The sequence below is a fragment of the Aquarana catesbeiana genome, linkage group LG13 (assembly GCF_042186555.1).
Source record: "Aquarana catesbeiana isolate 2022-GZ linkage group LG13, ASM4218655v1, whole genome shotgun sequence".
In the NCBI taxonomy this organism is placed as follows: Eukaryota; Metazoa; Chordata; class Amphibia; order Anura; family Ranidae; genus Aquarana; species Aquarana catesbeiana.
Window position 1 is genome coordinate 159,936,801 of NC_133336.1, and position 16,696 is coordinate 159,953,496.

Here is a 16,696-nt window from a genome sequence, read left to right on the forward strand (position 1 = left end):
TAAATTGAAATCATATCCCCTCTCAAGCGTCTCTTCTCCAGAGAGAATAAATTCAACGCTCGCAACCTTTCCTCATAACTAAGATCCTCCAGACCCTTTATTAGCTTTGTTGCCCTTCTTTGTACTCGCTCCATTTCCAGTACATCCTTCCTGAGGACTGGTGCCCAGAACTGGACAGCATACTCCAGGTGCGCCTGGACCAGAGTCTTGTAGAGCGGGAGAATTATCGTTTTATCTCTGGAGTTGATCCCCCTTTTAATACATGCCAATATTCTGTTTGCCTTATTAGCAGCAGCTTGGCATTGCATGCCATTGCTGAGCCTATCATCTACTAGGATCCCCAGGTCCTTTTCCATCCTAGATTCCCCCAGAGGTTCTCCCCCCAGTGTATAGATTGCATTCATATTTTTGCCACCCAAATGCATTATTTTACATTTTTCTACATTGAACCTCATTTGCCATGTAGTCGCCCACTCCATTAATTTGTTCAGGTCTTTTTGCAAGGTTTCCACATCCTGCGGAGAAGTTATTGCCCTGCTTAGCTTAGTATCGTCTGCAAATACAGAGATTGTACTGTTTATCCCATCCTCCAGATCGTTTATAAATTAAATAGGATTGGTCCCAGCACAGAACCCTGGGGAACCCCACTACCCACCCCTGACCATTCTGAGTACTCCCCATTTATCACCACCCTCTGAACACGCCCTTGTAGCCAGTTTTCAATCCAGGTACTCACCCTATGGTCCATGCCAACGGACCCTATTTTGTACAGTAAACGTTTATGGGGAACTGTGTGAAATGCTTTTGCAAAATCCAGATACACCACGTCTACGGGCCTTCCTTTATCCAGATGGCAACTCACCTCCTCATAGAAGGTTAATAGATTGGTTTGGCAAGAACGATTCTTCATGAATCCATGCTGATTACTGCTAATGATATCGTTCTTATTACTAAAATCTTGTATATAGTCCCTTATCATCCCCTCCAAGATTTTACATACTATTGATGTTAGGCTAACTGGTCTGTAATTCCCAGGGATGTTTTTTGGGCCCTTTTTAAATATTGGTGCTACATTGGCTTTTCTCCAATCAGCTGGTACCATTCCAGTCAATAGACTGTCTGTAAAAATTAGGAACAACGGTCTGGCAATCACCTGACTGAGTTCCCTAAGTACCCTCGGATGCAAGCCATCTGGTCCCGGTGATTTATTAATGTTAAGTTTCTCAAGTCTAATTTTAATTCCGTCCTCTGTTAACCATGGAGGTGCTTCCTGTGTTGTGTCATGAGGATAAACACTGCAGTTTTGGTTGCTGAAGCCCCCGATTCACTCGTGAAGACTGAGGAGAAGAATAAATTCAATACCTTTGCCATCTCCCCATCCTTTGTAAAGAGATGTCCTTGCTCATTCTTTATGGGGCCAATATGGTCTGTCCTCCCTTTTTTACTGTTTACATACTTAAAGAATTTCTTGGGATTTTTTTTGCTCTCCTCCGCTATGTGTCTTTCATGTTCTATCTTAGCTGTCCTAATTGCACCCTTACATTTCTTATTGCATTCTTTATAAAGTCTGAATGCTGAGGATGATCCCTCAACCTTGTATTTTCTGAAGGCCTTCTCCTTTGCTTTTATATGCATTTTTACATTGGAGTTAAGCCATCCAGGATTTTTGTTCGCTCTTTTAAATTTATTACCCAATGGGATACATTGGCTAATGCCCTTATTTAATATGCTCTTAAAGCAAACTCATCTCTCCTCCGTATTCTTTGTTCCTAATATTTTATCCCAATTTATGCCTTTTAGCAAGGTTTGTAGTTTAGGGAAGTTGGCTCTTTTGAAATTCAGTGTCTTTGTATTCCCTTTATGTTTCCTATTTGTGTGATTTATACTGAAACGAATTGACCTGTGATCGCTGTTACCTAAACTGCCCCGTATTTCCACATCTGTGATCAGGTCTGTATTGTTGGTAATCAGTAGATCCAGTAATGTTTTATTTCTAGTTGGTGCGTCTACCATCTGACCCATAAAATTGTCCTGCAAGACATTAAGGAACTGGCGAGCCTTAAATGAATGCGCGGTTCCCTCCGCCCAGTCTATGTCTGGATAATTAAAATCCCCCATTATGATAACACTTCCCATCCTTGCTGCTAATCCAATTTGTGATAGGAGATCCGTCTCCACTTCCTCCTTCAGGTTAGGGGGCCTACAGCATACTCCCAGTATTATTTTCCCCTTAGCTTCATTGCTTTGGAGCTCTACCCATAAAGATTCCACCTCCTCTCTAGCTCCCTCAGTGATGTCATCTCTCACATTCGCTTGTACATTATTCTTGATATATAGGCATACCCCTCCCCCTTTTTTACCCCCTCTATCCTTGCGGTATAGGGTATACCCTTGAATGTTTGCCAGCCAATCATGAGAGCTGTTGAACCAGGTCTCTGAAATTCCCACAAAATCCAAATCCTCCTTGTACAACAGTATCTCTAGTTCACCCATCTTGTCTGCCATGCTCCTGGCATTGGTGAACATGCCACATAGTTTAGACCGGTCGCATATTGTCCTCGTATTGGGTGTTTCAAAATTGCAACTAGGACTTGCTACTATACTCACCTTGTGTTTTTGTGCTTTGGTTAACCTACCACTAATGCCCCCAACACTACCCTCTGGAATATCTTCCGCGCTGGCTATCACTGTCTCTGGACCCTCCCCCCCATCGCCTAGTTTAAAAACCCCTCTAACTTTTTGGCCATCTTCATTCCCAGCAGATCTGCACCCTCCTCATTTAGGTGCAGTCCGTCCCTTCTATAGTACCGGTTACCGACTGAGAAGTCGGCCCAGTCCTCCAGGAACCCAAACCCCTCCTTACTACACCAGCTCTTCAGCCACTTGTTTACTTCCCTAATCTCCCTCTGCCTTTCTGGTGTGGCTCGATGTACCGGTAGTATTCCTGAGAATACTACCTTGGAGGTCCTTTTCCTCAATTTAGCACCGAAGTCCCTAAAATCGTTCTTTAGGACACTCCATCTGCCTCTGACTTTGTCATTGGTGCCAACGTGCACCATGACAGCCGGGTCTTCCCCAGCCCCTCCCAGTAATCTGTCCACAAGATCCGTGATGTGTTAGCTGCTTACTTTGTACTTTGGCAGCGCAGAATTATTTTTGTCTATATCCTATGTACTTGAATGTCTTGGGTTCATTCTTACTAAAAACCATTTTATGTTTGAGGGGAGGGCATACACACAGATACGGGGTACAGCCATGGGGAGCTCAGCAGCACCCTCATTCGCTAACTTGTTTGTGGGTTATCTTGAAGAGCACAATGTCTACCCATCCCCTCTATTCACCATGCATGTAAAGAAATGGATGAGATAGATCAATATTTTTTTTTCATTTGGTCAGGTAGTGAGGATGACTTCACTGTTTTCGTTGACTTCCTGAATAGTATTTTCCCAGGAATAGTTTTTTAATCCCAAGTTTCCGTACAATTGGATTTCATTCATTTCTTGATGTGCTTAGCACCAACACCCACGGGACCATCACTACATCTCTGTACACCAAACCCTCTGAAAGAAACACACTGCTTCATTTTCATAGTGCACATCCTGCACATCTGTGTAAGAACTTGCCCATTTCACAATTTGTAAGGGTTTTACGCATCTGTCCATGTGAAAATGACAAAAGGAAGCAACTTGAGATAATGTATCACAAGTTTTTGGAACGTGGGTACCCCAGTTTGGTACTTGATCGTGCCCTTGCCAAAGCCTTGTCTGGTCGCACCAGGACCTCTAGCCCTGTTGCTTGTCTATTGTTCATTCACACATACAATCAGGCGAGATTAAACGGGCAGAACGCAGCTTGAACATTTTACAATCTGACAGGTCCTTAGGACCCACTATCAGGACCAAACCCATGATAGCGTATAAACGTGGAAGGACACCGCGTGGCCGCTTGTTACAGGCATATCCTGTACTATCTATCTATAGATATCTGTACGATCTAAGATATCTCAGATAACGGGTTGTTATGAATGTTATAACTGTAATGTGTGCAATTCACTTATTTGCAGCAAGCATTTTTCACATCCGCATAGGGGTAACCAACCAGTATCAGATACAAGAGCATTTTAATTGCAACACAGATTTTTGTGTGTACATTTTGAAATGCCCTTGCACATCGACATTTGTGGGAAAAACTGTTGGCCCATTTAAAAAACGATTTCAGAAGCACATAAGCGATATTAGGGTAGCCTTGGCCAAAACTGAAAAGGGCGAACAGGCTGACCCTAACAAACCTGTAGCAGTACACTTTGACATCTAAGCACCAAATCCATGAGCTACGTAGAATGGTGATCGAACACGTCAAGCTACCCAACAGGGGAGGAGATAGAGACCGGTTACTCTTCCACTGTGAGGCATATTGGATACACACATTAGGCACGGTACAGCCTGGTGGTCTCAACACCAATTTATCCCTTACAGGTTTCATTGACAGATAATAATCTCTTCTATATTTTTATCGATTTTCTTTCTTGGCATATTTGACCTTGATATACACGATGATGTGACACCTGTACAATTCCTATTGATGTCTAGTCTGGACAGTGCTTTATTGGGTATAGATTATACCATGTATTATATCTATTTTTCTTTTCTTGTTTGTACTCTTTTCCTTTCTGTTTCTCACACCCTATGCTTACCTATGGTTTTTCAGATATATTCTAAAGGCTGAATGTGACAATTTGTCTACCATTGGCTTGCAATGTAAAAAGGTACCCCACGCTGCCCAAACTGGTGGTAGCAGCTAACACAGCAAACAGATAATTTTGTTGAAATAACAGATCATATTTACACACACAAAAAAAGTGTCATTTAATTTTTTTTTTTTTTTACATGGCCCTTTAAGAGCTATGGGCGGAAGTGACGTTTTGACGTTGCTTCCGCCCTGCAATGGTATGGAAACGGGTGAGGGCCATCTTCCCCTCACTCGTCTCCATGGCGGTCCGTAAGTGGTTAAAAAGCAGCACTTTGCACAGGGATAATGATAAATAATAAAGGATAATGAAGAAATTCTTTTAGATTCTATAACTCACTGTTAAAATGCACCTTTATTAAAGCTTTATGAAAACACAACTCCAGCCAACTTTTGGGGAAGAGTTACAATTTCTGCCAGCTCTTTATTTCTTGTTGTAGCCTCATTGGGGAGATTTTCTCACTTCCTGTCCTTGCGATGCCGTAAAATATTTAGGTATTTAAAAAAGTCAGTTATAGTCAAGTGAGCTGATGCTGCTACATTTAACCTGAGCATCTAGGAAACAATGACCTCTGGTCATGAATGGGCTAACTGAGTTATACAGAACCAAATTTTGATACCAATAAAAAATAAAGAGAAACCTGTATTCAAGATCTGAACTGAAGACTATTTCCTTTGGTAAACTATATTCGGGAACAAAGAGTATATTAGTTAAAAAGTGCGATACATGAGCAGCTGCCTTCTTTTTCTTGTCTTCTTTCATAAATGGCATACCAAAAAACAAAACTAGATTACAGCAGCTGCCTTACCTGTATGTGTGGTGTGCTTAGTAAATCATTAAGTTCTTGACATTCTTTCTGATGGCCTGTCTTGAGAACATACTGTACCTAGTTAAAAAAAAAAAAAAAACAAATAGAATTTGAACTTTTTTGTACTACATTTTCTATCACGGTACTTTGGTTTGTAAACATTTGAAACGATGAAAAATGTTCTCAATTCTATATTTTTTTTTTTAATACCAAATTTTTCTGTGTACAAGACGTCCCCATGCATAAGACAACCCCCACTTTTCCAACCCAAAATTAAGAAATCAATATTTTAAAACATAAAAAACAGAACACATTAATTTAGTAATTACCGCAGGTAACATTTACATACCAGTACTATGATATTATGTATTACACTTAGCTTTGAGCATATCACTTTATTCAGCCTCTTATGTATGACTGCTTTCTTCTTCATCAGACATATCAAATTCAACTTCTTTTGTATCACTGCTGTCTTCTGAGTCACTATTTGTGATATCATCCTCAGTCCCATCCATGGCATTGCTAATTCCACATTTCTTAAAGGACTCACTCACAATCACCTCTAGTTTGACGCCATACCATGAGTTTAGGACCCAATTGCAGACCTCAGTAATGATTGGTTTATTCACTCTTCCTGTCGGTGTCAAGTTACCACCTGCTTTTTGCATGCATCTATTCCATTCTTCTCTCATCAGGGCTTTAAATGGCTTGTTGATTGAAACATCTAGTGGCTGTAGCAGACCTGTAAGTCCACCAGGAATAACTTTTAGGTGTGTTCGCAAATCCGAAGCAACCCCTTTTTGTCTTTTCTGTTAAAAGTGTTCGGAACTGATCAAAGACAAGCAGAGCCAACTTCTTTAAGAGCCCTCCAGGTCTTCTGGACCAAACCATTACAAACCAAATGGCCATAATGTCTTCATTCATCCATCCCTTCTCTTGAACTTGTACAATAATGCCAGGTGGTATGGTCTCTTTAGAATATGTTTTCCTCTTAAAAATAAGCATAGGAGGCAGTTTAGTGCCATCCGCACAGCATGAAAGCACAGCAGTATAGCACGTCTTTTCATGTTGTTTTGATTGCCACGGTTTTGATTCCTTTCACATCAACAGTTCTGTTGGAAGGTTTCAGGTTTGCAATCTGACTTGGTTCAAAATCATATTTTTTCCGAAGTTGTATGACATATGAGTGAACTTATTGGATTTTATCCTCATAAACTGGTGGCATTATCTAAGCTAGCTTTGTTCATGCTCTCATGGCCCACCCTTCTCTCCTCATGAAATTGAAGCACCATTTTGCCTTTCCTGTAAAACCAACAATCTTCATTTTGCTTGCAAACCTTCTTGCCTGACCTTGTATAAGCTTAGTTGACAGACATAAGCCACTCTGGCGCTGCTCCATAATCCAAGCCTTAAGCCTCAGCTCCAAGTTTGGTCATTTTGCTGCTTTTCCTCTTAAGGCCGCCTTCTTTTTTGGCATCTTAAGGAGTTGTTCTTCCTGTTTTATTTCTCCGCTGTCTGATCATACACTAATAGGGAGGAGGTCAAAACTGTCTCTCTGCAGCTCTATTTCCGTGCTCTTTTGCATAATTGATTACATTCAGTTTGAATTAAGTAAGATATTCGCTTACCGGTATTTAATTTTTATATTTTCCAACATCTGGGCTCAGAACGCTTCTGTCTCTGTCGCATCTGTGCACTCTCCGCCTCCAAAGGGATTGCTTCTGTGCACGCTCCGCCTCCAAAGGGATCGCATCTGCGCACTCTCTGCCTCCAATGGAATCGCATCTGCGCACTCTCCGCCTCCAAAGGGATCGCATCTGCGCACTCTGCGCCTCCAATTGGTTTGTTCACCATCAGCTCGTGATTGGAGGAAGCCTGTCTGACAAGGTATGGGCAGCTTCACAACAGCGTGGTTCTCTCCTTGGCTTACTTCTGTGTATAAGACGACCCCGGATTTTTAGTCTAACGATAGACAAATGTATCGTCTTATACACGGAAAAATACAGTACTTGTATTTTTCCAGGAGGTACCAATTTTCTTATTTCAATTCAATTATTTAACTTGTGATTGGTTCATTCGCAGGTTACTGGTTAAAGTTAGCAAACTGTTATACAAATGCCTGAAATACAAATCTGTTTATGGTTTTACCTGTCAAAGGGTTTGTAATTGTGTGCATCCATTCACACACAAGCTAGTCACAAATAGCACTCTGCTATTGAATAGGCTGTACCACTGTTCAATTAGAAGGCTGGAGGCAGACAGCTGACCCAGTAAGGTGAACCAATAGGTTAGAGATATGAATTTCTTAATTGGAATCATATGGGCTATCTGTCTGGCTTGATTTCACACTGCTTGAAAGAAAATTTCACTACACTAAGAAAAAACAATTTGTAAAGTATACAGTACCAATACAATAAATAAAATGTGGCAATTACTTATTGTAAGCCCAGCCATAACTTTTTCGTAGATTTGGATACAGAGGAGAAGCGTTTAGAGTCCTATCAGGTCTCAACTGCTATTCAAGCCTTTCGTTGGAGAGATCTGCTGCTGTGTAGAGACTAGCTCAAATGGCATACTGAAGTCCCTGAGGGTTGAATATCCCTACAGTGTACCAAGAATCAGGAATAAAAAAAGCTAGGAACAATATAGTTAAACACTGTTTTTTGCAGAGCTGTGGAAAAGGCATCCATCCTCCTAATACACTAGCAAAAAACTTAAACTTGATAGTTAGGTGAAGGGTTATGAGGGTATTGCCCTTTATCACTTTTTCTGTTTGCCAGTGTCCATTGCAGTATCTCTGAAGGGACCATAAATAATTTTATTTTTATTTTGCCTATACAGTGCATCCGAAAAGTATTCACAGCACTTCCCTTTTTCCACATTTTATGTTAAGTTACAGCCCTATTCCAAAATGGATTGAAATCATTACTTTCCTCAAAATTCTACAAACAATACCCCATAATGACAATATGAAAGAAGTTTGAAATCTTTGCAAATTTATCAAAAATACAAAGTGAAAAAAAAAAAAAAAATCACATGTACATAAGTATTCACAGCCTTTGCATTGACACTCAAAATTGAGCTCAGGTGTATCCTGTTTCCACTGATGATCCTTAAGATGTTTCTACAACTTGATTGGAGTTCAAAAAGCAAAAGAGAGGGGTAGTGGGACTTTACATGAGGCATGGGTATGTCTTTGAGATGGTCTAGGATACCTTAAATTATATTAACTATCACCACCCCATAAGGGGCTTTTTAGCTGTATAGCCATAGAGAATTGCTGATCAAGAAAATGCATAGACATCAGTTCATGAGTAATAATAATAATATATAATGCATCATAATATACAATACATAAATCATGCACATTGAGGCATAATAAAAATAGTAGTCATGTTGATAAAAACGTTGTTTATAAACGCTGTTTATAAGATATTGACATAATTGATACAGGCAATAGAATGGATATACAAAAAAGGTGAACAAGGTATTCCGGATAACAATGTTAGTAAAACTGGTATGCGATAGAATTCATAGATGAAACAAACTTGAAATGGCAACCCTGAGTGTAGACTCTACGCGTTTCATGGCGTTTAAAGCCAATCATCAGGAGTGGGATGCATCAAGAGATGACTAGAATAAATAAATAAAAAGGTAAATAGATCATTGGAGTCTAGATTTAAATCATGCTTTCAAAGGGCAAAGCGGGTATTTTAGAATATATATAAATACACATTACCTTTTGGCAACAACCCAGTACATAACCCAACAGTCCAATTATGGAATAGTGAAGGTGGCCCTGAGAGAGCTGTCTCCCCTGGTGTTGAGGCCAAGGACACACAAGGCTGACCCCCAAACCGAGAATCTCCATGGGAGCTGGAGAATCGAAGAGGGGGTGGAGAGGAACAGCAGCCAAGGAGAGAGCCAGACAGCTAAAACACACTTCCCAGGTAGGAGGCATACAGGTATGGGCCACAGATGAAGTTCTGTAATAAATAAAAAGAAAAAGAAAAAAATATATATAAAAATAAAATAAAATAAAGATAATGAGGAAAAAATGTATAACAAAGAGGTGGGGATGAGTGTGTGAGAAAGAAAAATGTTATAAATGAAAGGAGGTAAAGTGTAAAACCAAACTGGCACTGGAGTGTATGTCTGACACCTTCCCCAAAAATAGCTGGGTGGTGAAAACCAACCAACAAAAAATGTATATAAATAATATATACTGGCATGTTGCCAATGTGTTGGTATCTGAATAAGAGGCGTGAACAAAAATAAATAAAATAAATAAAGCACACCTGTATAGAGAGAAATCAAGCATGATGTGAATAGGTGTGTGATAGTAATAATGGGGAGAGAAACAGCCTGATTACCTGAGGTGTGGATGAAGACCCATATATCCTCTCCTCCTGAGAGCATGTGTGGAATGAACTGCCGGCTCATCCCGACCTATGTATCCTCAGCCTAGGGGCGTGTCCCAGCCAACGTCATGCTATCACGTTTGGCCAATGAAATAGACGGGGCAGACAACCAACTGAGGCACAGAGATCTCAGCGGTGGTTCATCCCCGCCCATCAAGCCTAGGTGAGATGGAGGGAGCATAATAACGCAGGTCGGCGTCGGAAGGACACCGTACCTGCGGCATGCTGGGCATGACGCCGATGCGCCAAGATCCAGCCCCGCCCCCATCGCTGATGGGGATGGGTGGGGGAGAAGGAGCTGGGCGCATCGCAACCCCGGGGGAAGAGAGATCAATCAAAGCGAACCACCCACCCTGTGGGTGGGGCGTACCAAACAGGCAATGGAAACAAACAAAGGGAAGAGATAAAGAATGGACTGTATCTCTGAACTAACAGAGGGTAGAAACTAAAATGAAATAACCAGTGATCCAAAAAACAAGTAGATTACTGAATGGACCAAATAAAGGGAAAATAAGAAAACGGATGCCAGCGTAAAAGTTAGCTCCTGGGACTAAAAGCCCAGATTGAGTAGTTGCGTTGGTGAGGTGGGGCATGACAGGTCAAAAAGGGGAACGGGTGTCTTCCACCCAGATAAACATATTATAAAACAGTTGACCTGATTGGGCCCCACAGTTACCATAACCATGTCTCCATCCCTGTATAAGCATAAAAAAGCAAAAGAGAGGGGTAGTGGGACTTTAAATGAGGCATGGGTATGTCTTTGAGATGGTCTAGGATACCTTAAATTATATTAACTATCACCACCCCATAAGGGGCTTTTTAGCTGTATAGCCATAGAGAATTGCTGATCAAGAAAATGCATAGACATCAGTTCATGAGTAATAATAATAATATATAATGCATCATAATATACAATACATAAATCATGCACATTGAGGCATAATAAAAATAGTAGTCATGTTGGCTGAGGATACAAAGGTCGGGATGAGCCGGCAGTTCATTCCACACATGCTCTCAGGAGGAGAGGATATATGGGTCTTCATCCACACCTCAGGTAATCAGGCTGTTTCTCTCCCCATTATTACTATCACACACCTATTCACATCATGCTTGATTTCTCTCTATACAGGTGTGCTTTATTTATTTTATTTATTTTTGTTCACGCCTCTTATTCAGATACCAACACATTGGCAACATGCCAGTATATATTATTTATATACATTTTTTGTTGGTTGGTTTTCACCACCCAGCTATTTTTGGGGAAGGTGTCAGACATACACTCCAGTGCCAGTTTGGTTTTACACTTTACCTCCTTTCATTTATAACATTTTTCTTTCTCACACACTCATCCCCACCTCTTTGTTATACATTTTTTCCTCATTATCTTTATTTTATTTTATTTTTATATATATTTTTTTCTTTTTCTTTTTATTTATTACAGAACTTCATCTGTGGCCCATACCTGTATGCCTCCTACCTGGGAAGTGTGTTTTAGCTGTCTGGCTCTCTCCTTGGCTGCTGTTCCTCTCCACCCCCTCTTCGATTCTCCAGCTCCCATGGAGATTCTCGGTTTGGGGGTCAGCCTTGTGTGTCCTTGGCCTCAACACCAGGGGAGACAGCTCTCTCAGGGCCACCTTCACTATTCCATAATTGGACTGTTGGGTTATGTACTGGGTTGTTGCCAAAAGGTAATGTGTATTTATATATATTCTAAAATACCCGCTTTGCCCTTTGAAAGCATGATTTAAATCTAGACTCCAATGATCTATTTACCTTTTTATTTATTTATTCTAGTCATCTCTTGATGCATCCCACTCCTGATGATTGGCTTTAAACGCCATGAAACGCGTAGAGTCTACACTCAGGGTTGCCATTTCAAGTTTGTTTCATCTATGAATTCTATCGCATACCAGTTTTACTAACATTGTTATCCGGAATACCTTGTTCACCTTTTTTGTATATCCATTCTATTGCCTGTATCAATTATGTCAATATCTTATAAACAGCGTTTATAAACAACGTTTTTATCAACATGACTACTATTTTTATTATGCCTCAATGTGCATGATTTATGTATTGTATATTATGATGCATTATATATTATTATTATTACTCATGAACTGATGTCTATGCATTTTCTTGATCAGCAATTCTCTATGGCTATACAGCTAAAAAGCCCCTTATGGGGTGGTGATAGTTAATATAATTTAAGGTATCCTAGACCATCTCAAAGACATACCCATGCCTCATTTAAAGTCCCACTACCCCTCTCTTTTGCTTTTTTATGCTTATACAGGGATGGAGACATGGTTATGGTAACTGTGGGGCCCAATCAGGTCAACTGTTTTATAATTTGATTGGAGTTCACCTGTGGTAAATTCAGTTGATTGGACAGGATTTGGAAAGGCACACACCTGTTTATATAAAGGTCCCACAGTTAACGGAGCATGGCAGGGCATAAACCAAGCCATGAAGTCCAAGGAATTTTCTGTAATCCGAGACAGGATTGTATCGAGGCACAGATCTGGGGAAGGGTACAGAAAAATGTCTGCAGCATTGGAGGTCCCAATGAGCACAGTGGCATCATCCGTAAATGGAAGAAGTTTGAAACCACCAGGACTCTTCCTAGAGCGAGCCACCCGGCCAAACTGAGCAATCAAAGAAGGGCTTTAGTCAGGGAGATGACTAAGAAACTGACAGATCTCCAGCGTTTTTCTGTGGAGAGAGGAGAACCATCCAGAAGAACCACCATCTCTGCAGCACTCCACCAATCAGGCCTGTATGGTAAAGTGGCCAGAGAAAGCCACTCCTCAGTAAAAGGTACATGACCGCCTGACTGGAGTTTGCCTAAATACACCTGAATGACTCTGACCATGAGAAACAAAATTGTCTGGTCCGATGAAACACCTGAATGGCAAGTGTCATGTCTGGAGGAAACCAGGCACCACTCATCACCTGGCTAATACCATCCCTACAGTGAAGCATGGTGTGGGGATGTTTTTCAGTGCAGAAACTGGGAGACTATTCAGGATCAAAGGAAAGATAAATGCAGCAATGTACAGAGACATCCTTGATGAAAACCTGCTCCAGGGCGCTCTGGACCTCAGAGTGGAGCAAAGGTTCATGTTCCAACAGGACAACGATCATAAGCACACAGCCAACATAAAGTGGCTATGGGACAACTCTGTGAATGTCCTTGAGGGGCCCAGCCAGAGCCCGGACTTGAACATCTCTGGAGAGATCTGAAAACGGCTGTGCACCGATGTTCCCCATCCAACCTGATGGAACTTGAGAGGTCCTGCAAAAAAGAATTGGAGAAATTGCCCAAAAATAGGGGTGCCAAGCTTGTAGCATCATATTCAACAAGACCTGTGGCTGTAATTGGCACCAAAGGTGATTCAACTAAGTATTGAGCAAAGGCTGCAAATAGTTCTGTAAATGTGATTTTTTAAATTTTTAATAAATTTGCAAAGATTTCAAACAAACTTCTTTCAAGTTGTCATTATGGGGTATTGTTTGTATAATTGAGGAAAAAAATGAATTTAATCAATTTTGGAATAAGGCTGTAACATAACAAAATGTGGAAAAAGCAAAGCGCTGTGAATACTTTCTGGATGCATTGTACATGCAGATTAAAATCAGTAAGTAGTGACTTACCTCTTGTGTTAACTCCTGGGCATTTGGAATAAGTGGATATGGGGGACTAGCTTTGTTCATGTGGACAGCAACAGCATTGTGAATCCTAAATGCATTCTGAAAGTCTTTATTTTGCACTAGTTGTAGAAGTAAAAATAAATCTTCCTGGCTCTGTGAATCTACCAACGTGTGCTGGATCTCTTTCAATGAACACAGCAGATCTTCCACTTCTGTAGGTAAAAAGAAGCAGAAAACAGTAGTTCACAACAGAGGAGTCAACATGCAAAAACAATGTAAAAATACAGTTTTGGCTTTGGTTTATAAAAATTCACTGTCACTGACCTGAATGGAGTATATGAATAAAAACTTCTGACATTTCTCTACTTGTAAGAAGTTACTTGTTAAAATATGGAGGTACAATATATATTTGTGGATATATCGTAGCTGATTAAGAGAAACAAGTCAAGCCACCTGGGGGAATCATTAGGGAGAGGAAGTCCAACAAGATCATGATTCTCTCAGGTTATCCTATTGTTTCCCTCCAACCACTTGGTCACTCAAAAAAAAAACAAAAAAACCGGGGCATACTGAAACGAATATTAATTTTTATATACTCATTGCATCTCTTGAAGAAGCAGACATTCCATTCTACTAAAATGTGTCAAGCACAGCGTCATCCACTCTTCACAGGACTACTTACTGTATTTTGTAGGATTACAAGAATCAATCTCATTTGTAATGAAAGGTAAACAATTGATACAGTGACTTATGCAGGTGGAAGTCTTAGCCATGCATGGAACAAAAAGCAAATAACTGGGCTCCAGATAGTAATGCTAAATTATTCATGACAGGATCATTTTACAGAATGGCAAATATAGTCAGTTTATTTTAATGGAACTTTATTTTATATAAATAAAATCTAGGTCTTTTTATATGGTTATCAACGTAGCACTAAAAAGTTCCTTAAATGTTTGTGTATTATCACTTCTATAATGTTTAGAATGTGGTGTACGTAAAGATAGTGGCTGGCCCAATCTATACACCTGCACAGTTGTCTACAGCCGTCTTGGCCCCAAAAAACAAAGGCTTCTGTGAATGGACAGCAGAGGGGGGTGGGTCGGCAGAGTGGATGCTATATGAGAAAGCAGCATCACCCCTATAAGAGAGCAGTATCACTTTTACCAGCACACTAGGAGTATAGTGATTGTTTAATAAAATTGTCAGTTGTTAGTAAAAGAGATAAGTCCATGATGTGGCATGCAGCTTGCTAAACTAAAGCAGAGCTACACTCAAAAGGTGAAGCTCCACTTGTTTGCACCGCCTCCTTACCCCGCAGTCTTCTGGGACCTGTGATGTGTGGGAACCATTCGCAAGGCACATCACAACTCGTGCATGTGCAGTAGGGAACCGGCTGTAAAGCCGCAAAGCTTCACTTCCCTTTTCCCTTACATGAGATGCCGGCACCTGCACCCGAAGCTGATTGAAGAATTGGCTTGGGTAAGGACATCGCTGAATCCTAGATTTGTAACTGCGGACTATACTTTTTTTTTTTTTTTTTCGAGGGAAGCCTGGGACTGCACTTTAACTTATAGTAAGCCTGCACATGTTAAAAAGTGGCTGAATTTCTAGACAGTTTGAAGGAAAAAAAGGCCAAAAATGTGCAACTCTACAGATCATGCATTGCTCTTTAAATTGTTGTCTGCATGAATAATTAGCAATTTTCTAGTTGATCATTAAAAGAGACCACATAATGATATTTCACATTACATGTGTCAGGCATTTTCCCTGACAATGCATCCATTTTACCTCCAGTTCCCAAACAAGGATACATTTGCTAGCAAATTATAGATCCATATATTTCAATCCTTGGAACGTTTTGTCATAAAATGTTGACGCTCAGTGGATTTATTTATGAATTTATGTTTCAACACTTAACAGAAATGAACTCTTTCACATCATCATATAAAACCTATTTCTTTAAAATTATTTAAATTACAATGAAATAAAAAAAGACAATAACTGGTTGCATAATTATATGCTCCTTTAATGATACACCTAAATCATCATTTGAATAGCCAACTATTTTCAGAAAAGATACAGTTACAAAAAATGAGATCATTTGTGTAGTGTCAAGGGTCATTTTAAACCATTTTCAATTGCAGTACCTCGGGGGTCCTACATATCCTTAAGTGTCCCTGCAAAAAGCTCTATGTGGGGAACACCAAGCGTCAGTTGTGCATCCGCATCGGTGAACCTTTGGCCAGCATAAAAAAAATCTACAGAATCCAAAGAGTAAGGATAAATCTGAATGCCCTCCTGTAGCCCAACATTTTGAAAAATTCCATGGGTCGTCTGTTGAAGACCTTAAAATTAAGGCATTTTTTTGCCCTCACTCTCACTCCGACGGTCCTCCTCCATAAGGAAAAATAATGAATATTTTGTTTAAAAACAATGTCCCCTAGTTGCCTCAACACCAAATTAAGTTTACAGTTATTACTGGAACCTTGATATATTGCTAATGGCTGTGACCCGTAGTGTTCAATTTCTAGGGCCAAAATTTCTTTGTAGGTTAATTAATTTTCTGTTGGTCTCTTTCCTGTCTATTTAGATCTAACTCTATATACATCAAACTATCATCCGATAAAGCGAACTGTCCTTTTTAATTGCCATTTTATTTTTAACTCATTTACATTTCTTTCTGCTGTGGATATCAATAACCTGTAATGCTAATATGTATTATGGATGTTTGCGTGGGAGGCTTCTAAATTAGATTTATATATCTTCCACGCTTTCACTATATATGCGGAGAATAGCATAATGTAATACATCAGTACTTCTTGATTAAATTAACAACTGATTGATAGGTTGTTTTGCTACACTAGTACTATTTCCATGAATGATTAGGAATGTACTTTGGCATGTCTCTTTAAGACTGTGGCAAGTAATGGAGCCAATTCAAAAAGGGGAGGTATCCAACTCACCTGATATAAACTCCAGTGATAAGACTTCCACAGTGTCCTGATGAAACACGTGATGTGAGTGAAATGCATCAATGTCACGTCATGTGACCCTGCTTCACCTTCA

General features: G+C 40.1%; 1 protein-coding gene across 1 annotated transcript in view; it reads right to left on the bottom strand.

Moving 5' to 3' along the window:
- Positions 1 to 16,696, bottom strand: part of PALS1 (protein associated with LIN7 1, MAGUK p55 family member) — a 282,364-nt gene that overhangs the window by 183,342 nt on the left and 82,326 nt on the right. Inside the window, exons 3-4 of the mRNA XM_073608605.1 lie at positions 13,634 to 13,842; positions 5,556 to 5,633 (exon numbers count right to left, since the gene is read on the bottom strand). Coding sequence (XP_073464706.1) covers positions 5,556 to 5,633; positions 13,634 to 13,842 — 287 coding nt within the window. The remainder of the gene's footprint in view (positions 1 to 5,555; positions 5,634 to 13,633; positions 13,843 to 16,696) is intronic.